General features: G+C 55.7%; 1 protein-coding gene across 2 annotated transcripts; it reads right to left on the reverse strand.

Annotated features, from left to right (window-relative positions):
- Positions 1 to 197: 197 nt before the first annotated feature.
- Positions 198 to 17,106, reverse strand: SLC9A5 (solute carrier family 9 member A5). Of its 2 annotated transcripts, XR_009933546.1 has the most exons (19): positions 16,974 to 17,106; positions 11,775 to 12,077; positions 10,951 to 11,114; positions 10,602 to 10,680; positions 9,735 to 9,912; positions 9,384 to 9,604; positions 8,997 to 9,199; positions 8,397 to 8,486; positions 8,198 to 8,268; positions 7,430 to 7,559; positions 7,181 to 7,269; positions 6,912 to 7,038; positions 6,613 to 6,783; positions 5,973 to 6,042; positions 5,685 to 5,816; positions 3,936 to 5,326; positions 2,017 to 2,090; positions 1,723 to 1,915; positions 198 to 285 (listed from the first exon to the last, which is right to left on the reverse strand). XR_009933546.1 is itself a non-coding variant. In XM_062500295.1 (16 exons), exons 1-16 carry the CDS (start codon positions 17,104 to 17,106, stop codon positions 4,860 to 4,862), a joined length of 2,628 nt encoding a protein of 875 aa, XP_062356279.1. In that variant the 3' UTR covers positions 3,231 to 4,859. The 2 variants fall into 2 exon arrangements, 1 of the variants encoding a protein (XP_062356279.1); XM_062500295.1 differs by lacking the exons at positions 198 to 285; positions 1,723 to 1,915; positions 2,017 to 2,090 and having other exon boundaries at positions 3,231 to 5,326.
- Positions 17,107 to 17,478: the final 372 nt, after the last annotated feature.

The following is a 17,478-nucleotide window of genomic DNA, read 5'->3' on the forward strand; positions in this document are numbered from 1 at the left end:
CTTCCTCCCTCTCCAGCTAACCCGCCAACACGTTTCATTTACCTTCAGGACAGCCTGGATGTATGGCCACAGATGCCAGAGATGAGGTGAGAGGAGCCCAGGTGGCTTCTTCAGAGGCTATGAGGAGCAGCTATGCCTGGCTGTAGGGAAGATCACAACTCTTGGATCTGGAGCACTTGTAAAATCAAAGCCATGTTGCCTTCCACTCTGGCTGTTCTGCAGAAATGCCCAGGAGCAGCAACCTCATCACGCAGTCCTCAGGGATTCCTACAGTTTTGTTTGCTCCTCCAGGGAAAAACAAGGAAGTCTGAGCCTCGAAGGAAGGTGTGGATCACCCCATCCAGCTCCTGCTGACCTAAAGATCCCTCTGGTCTCGTCTGTCCTCAGCCAGCCTGCTCCTCGCACAGCCGGGCTGCGGCACAGCCCTGGGACGGTCCCCAGCCCTGCGGGGAGCCCGGGGCCGCTCAGTGCCGGCAGCCGGCGGGGCCAGCCGGGACAGCCGAGGGGCTGGCTCCACCCGAGCCGGAGGGATGCAGTGCCGAGCACAGAGGCTCTCCCATCCTGGTCTCTCTGCCCTGGAACGCAGCATGGGAACCACTGCCCAGCGCCAATCTGTTCCTCATTATCCGCCCCTGATGCCGGCTCCGTCACCGCCGCGGCACAGCCCCGGCCCGCTCGCATCCCCTCAGCCGAGCAACTTCTGCTCAACTTCACCAGCCAGCAGCGGGGCTGACCAGGGACAGGGCTGGCATCCCCCTCCGAAGGGAATGGCAGAGGGAAAACGGATTGTTTTCGCCAACAGGCAGAGGAGGCTTCCAGTGAAAGCAGGGAGCAGGGATGGTTGCTTCAGGTGCGAGGAGAGGGGAGGGAAGGAAAATGCAGAATTCAGGGGAGATGTTCAGTCTGGTTGTAGGTGAGATGGATGCCTGGACAGATGGACATGAGGAGGCAGGAGCAAGGAACAGACTGGTGTGTCTCCAAAATATTTGTACCAGATACAATCAGACTGAACACCTCTCCTGAATTCTTCTGCATTTGCATTCCTGCTGTTCTCCAGGAAAACATGAGCATGGCCAAAGCCTCTGCCATGCTTTGTGTGAATGAGAGGTAAGGAGCTGGCTCCTATTCACTCACTTCCCACAGCTTCTGCCTGTATAGAACAGTGTGAAAACCTCCCAAGAGGGTGTCAGAAGTGCTCCAGAAACAGAGCAGGATCAGCAACTACACATCTGAGTCAACAGCACCCTTACTGCAGTAGAGCATATATAGCTGGCAGGTCCAAGAAAATTATCATTTCTTGGACTTGGTAGCTGTGAGACACAATGGGTGCTAGTTCCAATCTGGGGCTTCCCAAAAGAATATATATATATATATATATGTACACATACATACACATATATATGACAGAAAGAACCAGCAAGGTGGCACACAGAAACCACAACCCACCTCCTCCCAGAGAAGCACTTGGAAGAACAAGAGGTAACAGGGACAACCTGCCCCAGTGGAAATATTTACTGAGCATAAGGAGAAATTCATTCTGTGCAAGACTGGTGTAGCTGTGGTGTGGTTCTGGGACAGGACAGTTGACACCTCCATCCTCAGGGACATTCCAAATCCAGTGGGACAGGGCTCTGAGCTACCTGGTCTAGCTTTACTACCAGCCCTGCATGGAGCTGGGGTTGGACCATGGGCTTCCCAAGCCCCTTCCGGTCTGAAATTTACCTGATGCTCCAATGTGCATTGTGCAAAAGCAATGTGCTGATTTGAAGACTCATTTGTAAGATGGCCAACACCAATTCATTGCCCACAGCTCTTCCACACAGCTGATGCCAGAGCTGCCTTACATCCCCTGCTGAGTTTCACAAGTTTTGGTACCAGAGAACAGGAGAAGCTGAGTATTGGAGAAAGCAAATGCCTATAGAAAAAAATGTGCAGGTTTAATGGCAGGCTCTAAGCAGAAGCCTGGGTGCAAAACGACAGGTCTGTGATAGTCTGCTCTGGGATGGGGTTACTTACAGTCACTGTCAGAGTGTTGTATGTTCTGGGTTAGAGTCTGACAAGCAGCTCCTGTGGTTGAAGCTTACTCTGTCCTGGAGAAGCAGAAGTTTGGGCACATGCATTTGTGGTTTGGCTCACTTTTGTGTTTTTCCACTGAAGCACTTTAGTATTTTTAGGCTGAAAGAGATGACTCTCTGCTATGCTGGAAGGATCAAAGCAGTCCTGTACAGGCAGGACACTCTAAGGTGGAATACAGAGTGAAGTACAAGAACAAAAACTGGCAAAGAGTCACCATCCCTGCTTACAACAAGACTGGGGTTGAGGGTGGGAAGAAAGTGCTCTGAGCTGCTGGTTGGTGGCATGGAGAGCCTGCACACACATTAGCTGCTAAGCTCAGATATCTGGATGAGAGAACAGCAATCAGCCCTAGCATTTCCTGAAGCTGAGATGTCTGCTTTCCCTCCTCTGAGGACCTGAAGGCTGCAGACCCACCTCTTCCAGGACACAACCTGGCCCACACAGCCTGGTGCACTGCCAAGGCAATTGTGGCTGCAGGCGATGCTGGCACTGAGGTCCAGCACACAGAGCACAGCTCAGCCAACAGCATTGTTGGTGGGATGCAAGGCAGATGGGGAATGTCACGAGGATCGAGAGCTTCCACGGGGGCCAGTGCAAAGTTAACAGGGCTAAAAGCTACATTTGACCCTGCCAAAAAGGACCAGGGGTTGATGGTGGATGCCAGATTCAATACAAGCCAAACATCTACCTCGTGAATCAAGTAAACCACATTTACTTTCCTTCAAGAAAAGCGGGGACCATGACATCAAGGGAAGAGCAAAACCAGCACAAATCAATGCAAGGAGGCTCCTGTGACCCAGAATACCCTGAAACAGACCCCTTTAAAACACATTTTTGGCAAGGAGAGAGGACATGGGAAGATGTGGGCTCCCAGCAGGCTGGTGGCTGTGCTACCACAGCTCTGGGTAGAAGGGTCTGGTCTCTGGCTGGCTGCTCCCTCTGCACAGCCTAACAACGGCTGCAGGCAAGCATTTCTTTGGAAAGAATTTCACATTTTCCACAAACTTTGTGGAAACCAGGAAATCCAGTTAGGCACATCAAGAGAGGGGGGTTGGGGCCTCGGGTGGAGAGGAACAGAGAGGCACAGGGACATTGGTGCCTGCAAAGGAGAACCAAACCAGGATGGGCAGAGGTTCCCAGACAACACAGACCAGTCTGGTCCAACTCCAGTTTATTGAACATTACAAAATACTCTGCATATATTTTCACATTATAACAATATCCTTGCAAATAATATATTAAGTCTTGAGTCATTTGTGGGGCCCATGGCTACAGAAAACACTGACCCAACTAGAGATTTAGTATGGCCCAATATCAGAAATCAAAACTAGAATAAGTCATACCAGAAATGCAAAACTATATAAAAACCTTTTAAAAACCTCATGCTCATCTGGTGGAACAGGTACAGAGCTGAAGGGCCTCTGCTGAGCCCTGCTGACAGGGCTGGGGGTCCCAACAGCTCACCTGCTCCACACTGGGCTCACACACCCAGTGCATCCAAGTGTCCCCTTGGCACCTGCTGTCTCAGCACACCCATAGAGCTGGAAAAGGCAGGCTTTTATCTGCTTTGGAGCATTAACAGTCCAAGTCTCCATTTTTCCCAAAGAGGAGCAACCCCCAACCCTCCTGCTCTGCTGGTGCCCAGACATTGTGCTCTTCTGTGTGCTGAGCAGTTCTTGGGGAGCAATTCTTGGCCCTTGGGGGTCACACCAGAAATAATTCATCATGTGGGCCACCAGCTCCCACCACCCTCTGAGGAGAGAGCAGGGGTGGCTGGGATGCAAGTGTTGGGGACAGACCTTTGAAGATGCATGTTGCTCACACCCCCCATCACCCCTGTTCCTGATGTACATTCATACCTGCTGCTTGCTCCACTCCTTGCACTGTGACCGGACCTCCCAGCTGAGGCATCCCAGGCAACTGGAGGGACTGGGATGGCAGAAGAATGAACATCAAGGCTGTTGTGCAGGGCAGCTGCCTCCCAGTAAAGGCAGAAAGCTGAACACTGCAGCTGTTGGGAACACATCCAGGCGACAGGCGTGAGGCTGGCACAGCACATTGGCTGTTAGAGGAGTCCCTGTGCATTCACTAGTCCAGCTCCTGATGGAGCCAAACCCCAGGAGCGCTGCTCCCAGTCCTGAGAAAGTCATGAATTTGCCTCTGTGGTGCCTCCATAACCTGGGGAACACAGGGCTGTCGTGGCAAGGAGCCTATCTCTGAGCTCCTGGCTGAGCTCCATGCATGCTCTGAGGAACCAGCACTGTGGCCACCTTGAAGTCAATGGCTCAGTCACTGGGTGTGGGTGGGCTCTTGTGCTCCAGCACTGCTCTCAGCCCTTTTCCAAGAGGCCTCCAACTCACAGTCAGGCTGGAGATCAGCTCATACTCTTACACCTGTGAGCAGCTACAACCTCAGGGCAGCACAGCCATGACAGGATCAAGTTTGTTTGGCATCCCGGCCCTGGGAGAAATATCTCTAACCTCCCAGATGCAGAGATGTGTAGGGACCAGAGAGGAAGAATGAGGTTTGGGATCTGTGCCTCCCTGGATGGACAGGGGCTGGTACCTGCTGCTGCAGCACAAAGACCAATTATTGACCAGGTTTACATCAGTAGGTGCATGGGCAAAGCACAACCTGGAATACAGCACCAGGAGGAGTACTGGGTTCTCCTGCCACTCCTGGAGTTTATGGAGACACACACAACCTTTGCAATGCAAGACAGAGTGGTCAGCAGGTCATAGCCTGTCTGCAGCTCTCAGCCCCTACCCAGTCCACAGGGTGCCTCAGAGGTGGCCTGCTCTGTTGAACATCAGCCACCTGGGCTCTGCAGTGGGTGGCATCCTGCCCTGCTCCTCTGTGGGCATCAAAGGCTGCAGCTCCTGCTGCTCAGGACCGTCCGGGCTGCTGTCACTCTGTGACCGGCTGCTCTTGGAGATGTGGCTGGGGAACTGGAAGCAGGAGCTCTGCTCTGGCATCGCCTGGCTTGCAGACTGGGGTTGCTCCTCCAGCACAGGGCAGGCAAATCTCCTGTGCTGAGGTCCGCTCTCGATGCCTGGGGGGGAAGCAATGCTCTCCAGCGAGGAGATGCTTTGGTTCCACGCCTTCTGCATATCCACTGGCACTATTTTGGTGGTCTCCGAGGAGACATAAACAGCCAGATCAGCCTGGTCTCCTTTCCATGGCAGTTCCTTCTCTGCCAAGGTTGGCGATGGAGGGATGATGCAGGGGCTGGGGCAGACATCCAGGCTGCCTGGAGATGCAGATGGAGGGACAGTGAGAGGGAGCTTGCACAACTCTCAGTCTCTCCTTGGACCCTGCAAACATTGCAGAACCAACCACTACTAAATGGCCAAAGAATCCTAGAATATCCTGAGTTGGAAGAGACCCACAAGGACTATGGAGTCCAACTCCTTTCCCTATGCAGCCCAACCCCAAGAATCACACCATATGCTGGCCCAGGGATGCAGGACACAGGGAGGCTCTGCCATGCCCCCAGAGGACAGTGATTCTTCCATTCATGCTCTGTTGACTGGTTTTGCCCTGGCCAAGGCAGAGGAAGGACAAGCTACACAATGGGAGCTGCCCCAGCATGGAGCATTGGTGCCTACCAGGAGTTGTCTTTCCCTGCAGGACCTCATCAGTGGCTCGAGCAACAAACACAATCCCCTCATCGTCCTCTTTCTCCGTCTCCGAGCTATCGCTCTCCTCCTCCTCTGAGCTGACCATCACCAGGACAGGAGCTGCAGGCAGATGGAGGGGGTTGGTTTGGTGCTAGCACAGCCCTGGGTGTTGTCATCCCACCGAGCTGGCAGTGGGCAGGCACAGCAGGTGCTCCTATCGCACGCCACCAGGTCCCGTTGACAGGACCTGCCATCCTCATGTGATACTGGCCTTACCTGCATCCTGCCAGGGGACATTTCTGTGTGTCTTCCCATTGGGTGCCTCTTTGGTCAGAGAGATATTCTTCTGCGAAAGAAGAGGAACTGGCTGGGACCTGCCCTCTGCAATTCCCTAAACCAAGTAAGTGGACCTGCAAGCCAGTCAACATTGGGCAGGCAGATTCCCACCCTGGCTACATGGCAGATGGTTTCTAGTCCTTAGGCTTTGCATCTTCATGGCCCCACAAGAAACTGCTCAGCTGCAATGGTTTCAAAAGCCTCCAAACAAAAAGAGATACCTAAGGCTCAATTTGAGGTGCAGTGTCACACTGCTGAGTCTGGATCTGCACCAACATTGAGGCTGCTTTACGCTGAGTGCTCTTGCAAAATGAACCTGGGGCTCCTCCAGGGCCTTTCTCAGTGAAGAGCCACCCCACAGCACTGATGGCATGCTGAGGACACAGGGACACACAGCATCTGCATGCTCACATGCAGCATCAACAGGACTAAGAAGAGATGAGCTGCTTTCCCCTCTGGCTCTGGAGCTGCTGATGCCCTGCAGCACCTCACCTACTCCCTAGAAGGACCTCTCTTACTGCATCCTGGGGTGACCAAATCCCAGAGCTAGGAAAAGAACAGGAGCTTAGGGAGGACTTGCCTTTTTCCTGCCTTTTTCCTTCAGCCTGGCCTTGCTCTTGGAGGAGCAGACATTGTGTTTTGTGGACTTGAAGGTCTCCAGACGCCTCTTCATGTTCTGCCGGAAGATTTCTTTATCTTGGCGTTCTTGTTTATCTGGAGAGATGAAGTGACGGCTGTAGCTGGCCTTGTACTGGCCGAGGGAGAGGCAAAGAGACACAGGGTGAGCAGCTGACCTCACAGAGCATCGTCCATCCCTGCTCCTCTTGTGGGTGCTGCTCCCCTCGGGGTCAGCACACGCCGTGGCCCGGGAGTGCTCACCCGCCGGCGGGGCTTGTAGAGGCTCCCTCGCAGCACGTGGTGCATGGCAGCATCCTCCTTGTCCCGGCGGCTCCGCACCGTGTCGATCACCTGCAGGTCCAGGCACGCGCCGCTCCCGCTCTCCCTCCTGCCGGGAGATGGAGATGGACGTGCTGGGTTCCATGCCCACATTGTGCCAGCCCCCTGCCAGCCCTGGTACACCAGGGAAGAGGGCAGCTGTGAGGTCGAAGGAGGTCTGTCCAGGAGCTCGGAGGGATGGTTGTACTCACAGGAGGTTTGTGACTGACGACTCTGACATGGATGTGCGGCTGGGCATGGAGGGCAGTGCCAGCTTGGCAGCCGAGAGCACGTGGCCACCCTGGGGGGTGGGAAGACAAGGCTGGCATCAGGACAGCAAGGACCCAGCTGTGATGGGCAGGTCCCCACTGCCCGGCCAGAGGGTGCACATGTGGCCATACATGAGGGGAACCTCTCTTGCCAGAACCATCCTACTGCCTGGTCACCACTTGTGCTGATACCTGATCAACAAAGCTGATAGCATCACGGATGTTCAGCTTGTAGTAAACATCCCAGATCTCATCCCGCAGCCTGTAGGCAGATTTCCGCATCAGGAGCTGGCTCAGGTATTTCTTGTCAAACTGCTCCCACCTGCCATGAGATGAAGACACAGGCAATTTAGCTCCCAGGGGGTACCACAGCCAGGGATATCTACCCACACAAGGCTGAGTGTCCCAAGTACAGTGAAGGGAGGCTGGGCACACAGGACCTGGCTGTGCACAGGGACACACTGCCAGGGACAACAGGAGGGGAGGGGACATGGTCACCCTTCAGCCTGCCCAAGGGGAAGCCAGACAGCATCGGGTCTGTGAGAGGCAGTGGGAGTAGGATGGGGCCAGCCTGCTGGAGCACTTCCCCTGCAGGAAACAGGCTTTTTGCATCCTTTTCCTGTCCCTGTGCTGCAGATAAACACTGCCCAGGCAGGAACAGGGCTGTTCCCTCCTCAGTGCCCAGCGCAGTTCCATCCATGAGGCAGGGGGCCGTTGCCACCAACATGGACAACCCAAGTTCTGACCTTGGTGAGCAATGCCAGCTCCACAGCATCTCCAACCACACCTGCCTGACCTCTCTCTGCCAGATGGTACCTATCCAGACAGATGTACAGGCTTCCTGGTCCTGCTGTGCTGCCCACAGCAGAAGTGTCCTCCTGTGAGAACCCCAAGATGTCCCTGTGGCTGGCATGTGTCTCCCATTCACTAACAGTCAGCAGAGGATCCTAAGACACTCACTTGTCCCGCCAATAATGGTAGCCATGGTGCCCCACGATGTCCTCCACCGCTGCCAGGATGTGGTCAAAGGCCTTGAGTGAGAGGAAGAGGGTGAGTGGTGGCAAGGCTGGGGGTGCCCTGGGGATGCCAAGGTCATACATGGCCCTTGCCCAGCCCCATGTGTGAGGGGAGCCAGGCAGCCTCTGGCACTATCACCTACATGCTCATGCAGCTCCTCGTTCAGCGTGGGTTTGTGGTGATCACTGCGCTTCACCTTCAGCCACGTCACCAGGGGTTTGATGGTGAGGCCCTAGAATGGCAGGAGAAGGCAAGGGAAAGACTGGGAGGGCAAGAGGGTGCATGGCTGGGGCATGGGGAGCAGAAGCAGCACGAAGTGACTGGGGACAGTGGCTGTGCCAGTCATGCATGCCCCTACCAACCTGACCCCTGTGACATGGTGTACACCCCCAGTCATCCTTCCCCATGGCTCATACTCATCCTCCCCGTGGCTTCCCTTCCCAGGACACTGAACGTCAGAGCTGGGGCCCATCAGCAGCTTTCTAAAGAGACAGGCATGCACTCTTGGAGCTCCTGGAGCCAGTCCCGGAACAAAATGCCAGTGGGAAAAGAACGTGGGCCATGGCCCCACCACTGCAAGAGTCCCCATAGCAGTCCTGCAGACCTGCTGATGGATGGAGTGCCAGAAAGCACCGAGGACCAAAGGTCACTTGAAAAAAGATACTTTCCCAAAGTACATGTCCCCAGGCCAGTTCTGGCGTTAGAAAGCAGCACTGGAGGATGGCACAGTGCCCATCCTCACCTGCACAATGACAGTGAAGAACACCACCACGATGGTTGTTGCCACAAAGTAGTCCTTGGCTTTCACCTTTTCCCTGTCCAGCAGGATGACCAGGGCGAAGGCCACAGCCCCACGGAGGCCACCATATGACATGACCACCTGGTCGATCCTGTCCAGGGGGATGAGGCGGAAGCGGTTGAGCACGAATGTTTGGAGAACAACACCTGGGGAAGAAGGATAAGGAGAGCCTGGAATGCTGGGAGAGCCCTGCCTGCTCCAGGAGACAGCACAAAATCCCAGCCAGGATCCATGGCTGGCCTTGTGCCCCAACCTTTCCTGGGCAATACCCCTTTTTGGCATGAAAAGGGCTGTGTGCTACCGGTCACATACACAGCAGGACAGACTGACCCACAGCTCTGAAGAGCAGAATAAAGAACAGGGTGCCCAGCACCAGTGCTGTGTCCCATGTCCACTTGGAGGTGTCCACAGCCGAGATGCCCAGAAACATGAAGATGATGGTCTCTGAGCTGCTGGCCAGTGTCTTCATGGTGTACTTGACTGTGGTGCGGGATTTCTGGGAGATGTTGGCTTCCACGTACTTCTTGCAGCAGATCCCACAGAAGGTGACTCTGCAGAGGGGCAGAAGGAGCTGGCATGGCCCTACAGCGGGATGAGGAGTGGGTCTACTCACTGCCTCTTGCTGCTCAGCACTGCAACCCCAACTTCCTGGGTTCCCCTGGGGGACAGCCCAGTACTCACGCCAGGATGGCGGAGAGTGAGACCATCTCAGCAGTGAGGTATGCGACGTAGGCCAGGAGGAAGACGAAGAGTGGCTCGATGATGCGCACGCGCTTGGTGAACCGCGTGATCAGGGCCAACAGGAAGGCGAAGAGCAGCCCCACGGCTGTGCCCCCCAGGCTCACCAGGAAGAAGGAGGCTGGTGGGAGAAGTCTCACGTGAACCAGAAGCAAGCGGGCCCAGCTCCTGTGCCCCACAGCCATGCCATGCCAGGCTGGCCAAGCACCATGTTCCCACCCAGGTCCATCCCATGGAGCACAAAGCTTTGGACGATCCCAAAGCATCCCCTGGAGCACCTCTGCTGTGGGGACTGGCTGAGAGAGTTGGGGTTGTTCAGCCTGGGGAAGACTCTGGGGAAACCTCAGAAGCCCTTCCAGTACCTAAAGGGTACTCCAAAAGAGCTGGAGAGAAACTTTTGACATTGACATGGAGTGACAGGACAAGGAGGAATGGCTTCAAACTGATGGAGGGCAGGATTAGATTGGGTATTAGGAAGAAATTCTTTCTTGTGAGGGTAGTGAGGCCCTGGCACAGACTGACTGTGCCATCCCTGGAAGTGTTTAAGGCCAGGTTGGGTGGGACTCTGAGCAACCTGATCTAATGGAAGGTGTCCCTGCCCATGGCAGGGGCTGGAACAAGATGGTCTTTAAGGTCCCTTTCAGCCCAAACAATTCTGCAGTTCTCTGCTGATGGCTGGCATGTGACACATGGAGGTGACAGAGCTGTGGTGTGCAGTGCCCACCCCACAGGACAGCAGCTCCTGTGCTTGCCCCCCTCCACTTCCACAACAGAGGAAGAGGTAGAGGGGCTGGTGTGACAATTACTCACCTACCCCCTTCATGTAGTCTGTGGCGTGGATGTGTGCTGGGCCCAGCTCCACAAAAGAGTTGAAGACCTTGTACAGCACCTGCAGGCAAGGCAAATCCCTTGAGAAACGCAGGGCAGGAAGGGTCCTGTGGAAAAGGCATTTTCCACCCCAAACCTGTCAGGTAATGTAACCTGCTCATTTCAGCAGGCAAAGTCTCCTGCAGACAGGAGAGAAGTAAGGCCAAGAGAGTATAGCATGGGTCTGCCCCCAGCTCAGGGATGTCACCTGCATCCTCTGCCCATCCTGGGGAATTCCAGCACCTTGGGCCATGTTGGGCTCAACATTAGAGTCCCCCAAGCTGTAACTCACCACAGTGACAGCATCATTCAGGAGAGACTCGCCAAACACAATGATGAAGAGGGTCTCATTAACATGGACCTCTTCGAAGACAGCCAGGACTGCCACAGGGTCCACAGCTGAAATGAGGCTGCCAAAGAGCAGGAAATCCATCAGCCCAGCTTCAACACCTGGATCTGTTAGGACAGAAGGACGAAGGTCAGGCAAACCAGCCACCTCAGAGCCCCTCTCACCAGGAAGAAACAAGCCTGTCACTCATCTGATCCCAGTGACTTGGCTGCAGCATCTCAACTGGGAGTGCAGTGGGATGAGCCCAAAAGTGTTCCCAGACTTCTGGGATGCCTCTGTAAAAGTGGGACTCAGTGCATTCTTGCTGCAACAGGAGAGGAGTATGAGGTACATCTCTGTTGGCACTCAGGTGTATCACTGCTCCTCCAGCAGGTACCACCAAAGGTGGCTCAGCAGCCCCACCTCAGGTCCAGGCATCAAGTGGCTCCTCAGGGCTCAGGAGAGCTCAAAACACAGCCCAGGCCAGCCAGGGCCAGAGGCTCCAGCCAAGGAGAGGGAACATGGCAGCCAGCCAGCAAAGCTAGCCAAGGTCGGCAGGCAAAAATAGCAAAGACATGAGTCAGCTCAGTGCCAAGCAGGGCCCGTCTGTCCTGCACGCTTGACCGTCCTGCCAGAGCACCATTCCCAGGATACCAGGACCCCGGTGTGCTGTAATTCCTAGGAATCCACAGCAGGGAGAGGCAGTGGGCTATGAAACTGGGGGTGCTTTGCACCTCCAACCTGTTTTTTGGGGATGTGGTCCAAGTTGGGCAGCCCTGCACACCCACCCATGAGCCCAGCCCGGTGCAGTCCCCAGAGCGCGGTGCCGGTGGCGAAGGAGTTCCAGAGCGTGCCCACCACTGCGTAGGTGAGGATGGCACCAATGTTGTCGAAGAACAGCCGGCTGGGCATGAAGTATCCTGAGTCCAGAACGATGGGGGGCAGAAGGAAGAGGAAGAACATGTTGGGCTCCAGCTGGTACTCGGCTTTCTTTGCCACGGCCAACACGATGCCCCCCAGGCCCAGCCCCAGCAGGATGAGAAGGCAGCTCTCCGGGACAACGGATGTCACCTTCCTTGACAGGTGGAAAACTAGAAGAAAAAGATGAATGAAAGCATCAGCCAAACAGGCACATGAACAGAGCATCCCAAATCCACAAGCTTCAAAGAAGGGTTGGGTGATGTGTGACGGATGGGAGGAGAACAAGGGAGCACCTATGGAAAAGCTGCTTCATAGCCACATGTGCACAAAAGACCATCCAGCTACCTGCCAGGTCAGGATTTCAGGTCCCTGACTCTTCAGGATTTCCCTCTCCCTCTCACTGTCTAATAAGCCAATCAGCCAGGCATTTTACTTTTCTTGGCTTCTGCACTTAAAGGTTTAAAGCAGGCAGCGAGCATGTTCACAGTGTCACAAGCACTGCTGGCTGCTGTTCAAGTGAAAAAATCCTGGTACACCGGGACATGTTACCCCACTCAGAGATGAGGATGCTCAGCCCTGGTGCCAGGGTGACCTTGTTTGCATCTGTCTGAGCAAGCAGCCAGAGCAGCATGCAAACCACTGCAGCACATACCATGCCTGAGCACAACCTCCCTCAGCACCAGCTAACCTATCTGCATGCAAAAACGCAGGCACTCAGGAGCTGCAGATTTAGAGATGCTTGGAATAATCACTTTATTCCATGCAAGGTTTGGGCCAAATCTTAAGCTGCCATGAAACAGGATGCATTTTCTAAAGTAAGCAGGGGATGCCCTGGTATTCATCCATTAGTAATGTGGCAGTGAGCCTGTGCTCAGGCACAAGCCAGCAGGATGCCACGCCGGCCAGCTCGGGGGATTCATTCCTCCAGGCACCCTTGTCCCCCATTGTCAGGGTGTGCTGTGTAATCCCAAATCAGTCCACCTTCCAGGCAGGCAACCCCCCATCTCTGGGGATTTCTCCTTGCTAGCACAAGGTGATATATTTTTGCCCCTCCAAAAGGACATTGCTTGGGGAAAGGCTATTGAGGGTCACAGTGATTTTGTCCCACCATCACTGAGTTCTGCCATCACTTGTGAAATCCAGCCCAGCTCTGTCACATGACTTAAATCTCCTGGAGAGTGGGTTCCTCCAGGCACTTTGAGAGCCAACTCTGTCCTTGTGCACCCAGCAGGTACCAGGGATATCAGGGTAGGCTCTGAACCATCACTTGGCTGCAAGCCCAGCCCTGCTGCCAACCCCAAAACCCAGTCCCTAAAGCCCTTTATGCTGAACTAAAGGTGCCCATTGCTTGTGTCAAGCTACCCCTCCAGAAGGAAAGTTGTGCTATGGTCATGCATCAGCCCTGGGTCATTCAGCTGCCTCCCTCCTTTGGAACCCCAAAGGACAGACCATAATGTCTGCCTAGCCCAGGGTGCTGTCTCCAGGGACGTAGACCTGGAGAGGAGCCCAGAAACAGGCAGTACTTCATCAGTAGGTTTCCATGTCTCTATGCCCTTGTCATATTCCTCTGAACCTGTCCTGGTCCTGCTCTATCCTTCTGGGAGAGATCCCAGTGTTCCTGAGAAGTGGACAGACAGAGGTTGTGGCCTCCTGATGTTCTTCCTTTTTCCTTTCCCAGCATCTCTTAGGTGATTTTATTTCCTTCACCACAGCTGAGCTCTGAATTAGAGGAGATAATTCAATGACAAAGATCTGGTTCGCAACCAGAGACAACACCTTTGAGCTCACCACCCAATGTGCAGGCTAAAGGCCACTTTTCCTTTAGTTGAGGACCTCAAGAGGTTGCTGCTTGGCACAGTAAGCCCCAGCCATGCCCCAGCACTGGCTCCCTGCCATAATACAGCAGGAGCACTGCTGCAGCCAGCAGGGGCAGAGCAGTGAGCACAGGGGCAGCATGAAGTGCAGCTCCACCACAAAGCACCTCAATAGGAAAGAGCACCCAGGCCAAGCCTCTGCCTTAGCTCTGCCACTGAACACCACAGCCACAGAGCCTGGGGCACCCCTCCTCAGCCCCAGCCAGCTCTGCTCACTGCTATGGGCTGCAATACAGCCCTGGAGGCTGTGGTGATATGGACACTACAGCCCTCCAAGCAGACCCACAGCCTGAGGAAAAGTTGGCTGGGCTTCATCCAGGCCAAATTCCTGCTAAATGACCACACAAGTCACTGCAGAGCCCTGTTCACCCCACACAAGCTGCCTTCACCGGTGGACGAATGGTGCTCACTCAGCGCCTGCAGCAGGCTGTGAAGCCGCTTCCCACCCACGGGAACAAAGCTCTGAAGTTTTCAAGAAGGGAACGAGGCGTCCAGCCCCTTTCTGCATTCTCAGGAACATTGCCAAGATCCCTGCTCTCTGCTTTGCCAACCCATCTGCATTTCCCATGCTGTGGAGCTACGTCCTGCCTGGCTGGAGGGACCCAGGAGAGAGTGCAGGGATGCTGTGGGGACATGGGTCCTGGCTCTCATCCACCTTGGAAGTCTTCAAGGCCAGGTTGGATAGGGCCTTGAGCAACCTGGTCTAGTGGAAGGTGTCTCTGTCCATGGAAGGGTAGTTGGAAAAAGACAATCTCTAAAGTCCCTTCCAACTCAAAACACGCTATGGTTTTATGATTGTTTTTACCAAGCCAGAAACTTGGTCAAATAAAGGAGAAGCATCCATGGGAAAGATCACGCTTTTCCAAAAATCCCCCGGCTGATGGAGAAAGCTGCCCCCATCCCCAGGAAATGGCAGCACATGAGTTCCCCTGTGTCACAGAGAGCAGCCAGTGGGGACAGACAGAACAAGCTCTAATTTTATACACACTAGTCAAGGATTTCAGCACTAAAGGTTCCCACAGCAACAGTAACTTAGCCACATGTGAATTAACTTCAGAGACATAATCCATACTCAGGCATCCATAATAAAGGATTTGCCATTGAGGTAACTCAGGGCCAAAACCTGCTCTATTCCTCCAGAGCTTGGGAAATGGCAGAACACCTAAACCAAGACATGAGCAGCTGGGGACAGAGGCAATGGTGCAAGGAGAGATGGTTGCAACCCATTGCAATGCTGCTGCATGGAAAAATATCTGTCTGCTGGCAAATTCCTGCCCGTGGGGCAGCTATGTGAAAGGAGAATGTTTGGGGCAATGCTCATTACCTCTGTGTTCCCCACATCCTGTGCTCTGACTGCAGATGGAAAAGGCAGCAAGGCCCGGATGATGCCTTGCTGCGCAGGAAGGCAACACCCAAGCCAGTTTTTCCCTGCCCCGGGTGTTTGCTGGCTTGGGTCACCCCAGCATCGTGACTGCCTCTGAGAACAGAGCCCACAGTGTCATTTCCCCATCACCCGGGCGTGGGGCCGCTTCCTCCCCTGCAGTCACAGGGCTGTGAGCTGGCATCACCACAAGGATCCTCTGCGCCAGCCTATGCCCAGAGTCCATGGCTGCCACAGCTGGCACTGCCCTCTCTGCTCCCCAAAATCCTCCACCCTTGGTTCATCTCCTCTGTGGACTCCTGTGCACTCTAGGGACTGCACGTGCCATCTCTGGGGACACCCATGGCAGGGTCCTGCCTGCAGCCGTGCCTCCAGGTCTGGGTGTCGCTACTGGCTCCAGGCTCTGAGTATCCATTGGACCCACCGGATACACTACCTGCAGCTTGAAGCTGTCAGCCACCAGGGTGTTCCACAGAGAAGGAAAGTGGCCAGCAGCCTCAGGGCCTGGAAGAATGTGGCAGATCTGGGGGTTTGGGAATGATCCCAGCTCAGGCCCCCCTGTACCCACCCGCACAAAATCCAGGGTGGCTGAGGGGAGCGTGTCAATGGAAACCTGCACAGGAGCAGCTCCGGGAGAGGTCAGAGAGAAGAAAACAGCCAGGGAAGGGAATTTTTTCTCTGATCTTCTGCAGGTAGGAGGGACGCACTCAGCAGCTGGAGGTGGCACAGCTACAGCAGAGTGTTGTATTTTTAAACTCATGATACCTTTTAATTCATTCCTCGCGAGGCTTTAGGTCTCTCTTGCGAGAAGGCAAGGAGGAAGAGGAATGGAAGATCCACAATGATGCTTGGGACAGGAAGGTGGTCACAGCTGTAGCTGTCCCCTGTGTAACGAGTGCTGCTGCACATTAGAGATTCCCCTGCCTAATTCTGAACCCACATTTCTTGATCCAAGTCAAAATTAAGAGGGTGTCTGTGCCCCCACCACAGGGGCTGTGCTCACAGTGGGGTCCCTGAGGAGAAAACCCGGCTCAAGGTCACAATCTCATCCCCTGGGCCCAGCACAGCAGGCAAGAGCACTGTGGGGAACCAGCCTTCTGGGTACCCCTGCTTAGCACCCATGCACATGTGTCCCCTCCCCATCACTCTGGATGCTGGTGGGGAGCCCAGCCCTGCACAGCTCACACACATCCTCATTGTGCCTTCCCACGCAGCCTCTCACAGCAGAGCCTCCCGCAGCTGCGTGGTTCTGTGCCGGGGAGCACAAGACTCCAAGGCCAGCCCAATCTGGAGTGACCCACCGGAGGAGACTGCAGGCACCTGCCAACCCCGGGCTGCTGGGGGCACATCCTGCCTGGCACTGCCACCACCGAGCCTTTCCCCGGGGCTGCGGGGAAACAATGGCTTCCTGGCCCACCAATGACAGGTGCTGTGCCAGCTTTTTGGGAACACGGGACATCCTTTGGGACTTCTCTTCTCATGAACCATCCATCCTCTGTGCCCACCCATCTATCCATCTATCCATCCATCCATCCCTCGCAAGTAAAAACATCCCGGGCCCCCATCTTTTCCTTGGGGTGGTACCTTCACCCTGTCGCCGCACATCATCCCACGGCAGGGCACGGCGAATGCGGGGTGGTCCCCGACCTCCGCAACCCAGCTGAGTGGTGACCAGCCGGATTTGTCCCCATGACCCCTCGTCCCGGGTGCCCCCGCGCCCGCCGGGGATGCCGCATCCCCCCTGCCTGCCCAGGGGTGGGCACGGCTGCTCCCCGGGGCACCGGAGCGGGTGGGGACACGGGGACACTCACCGATCTTGGCCAGGCTGGCTACCAGGATCCATGCGGCGACCAGGCAGGGCGCCTGCACCTCCCGCCACTGCCACCGCAGCAGCTCGGCTCCCTCCGGGGCGGCGGGGCCGGGGGAGGCCGCCGGGGGCTGCATGGCCGCTCCGCTCCGCTCCGCCGCGGTCCCGGTCCCGATCGCGGTCCCGGTCCCGGCCCCCGCCCGCGTCACGCGCACGTGGGGATGCGCCGGGACAGCCCCCGCGCCACGGGCCCCGCCCGCCGCTCCCCACCCGACCGGCACCGGCCCGCCCCGGAGCTCGGCATCCCCGGTACCGCCCCAGGCCTTAGCACCTGCCCCGGACCCCAGCACCCCCCTACTTAACCTCTTGCATTCCCCCCCCCCCCGCCTCCGACCCAACCCAGCTCATCTGCAGCCTCCCGGAGCCCCCTGCCCCGTGCTAGTCCCCTGCCCCTTTCTCAGTCCTTTCTGCACTGTCCCGGTGCCACCTGCATCATCCTAGTCCCCCAT

This window comes from Cinclus cinclus, chromosome 11 (genome assembly GCF_963662255.1).
Source record: "Cinclus cinclus chromosome 11, bCinCin1.1, whole genome shotgun sequence".
NCBI lineage: Eukaryota > Metazoa > Chordata > Aves > Passeriformes > Cinclidae > Cinclus > Cinclus cinclus.

Excerpts from the sequence above, each read along its gene's own strand:
- SLC9A5 (XM_062500295.1), bottom strand. The coding sequence starts at position 17,106 with ATGCAGCCCCCGGCGGCCTCCCCCGGCCCCGCCGCCCCGGAGGGAGCC. Across the intron at positions 9,200-9,383 it reads TCTGCTCTTCAGAGCTGTGG|GTGTTGTTCTCCAAACATTC; the intron begins GTCAGTCTGTCC and ends CTTCTTCCCCAG. Across the intron at positions 5,817-5,972 it reads TGTCCCCTGGCAGGATGCAG|CTCCTGTCCTGGTGATGGTC; the intron begins GTAAGGCCAGTA and ends ATCTGCCTGCAG.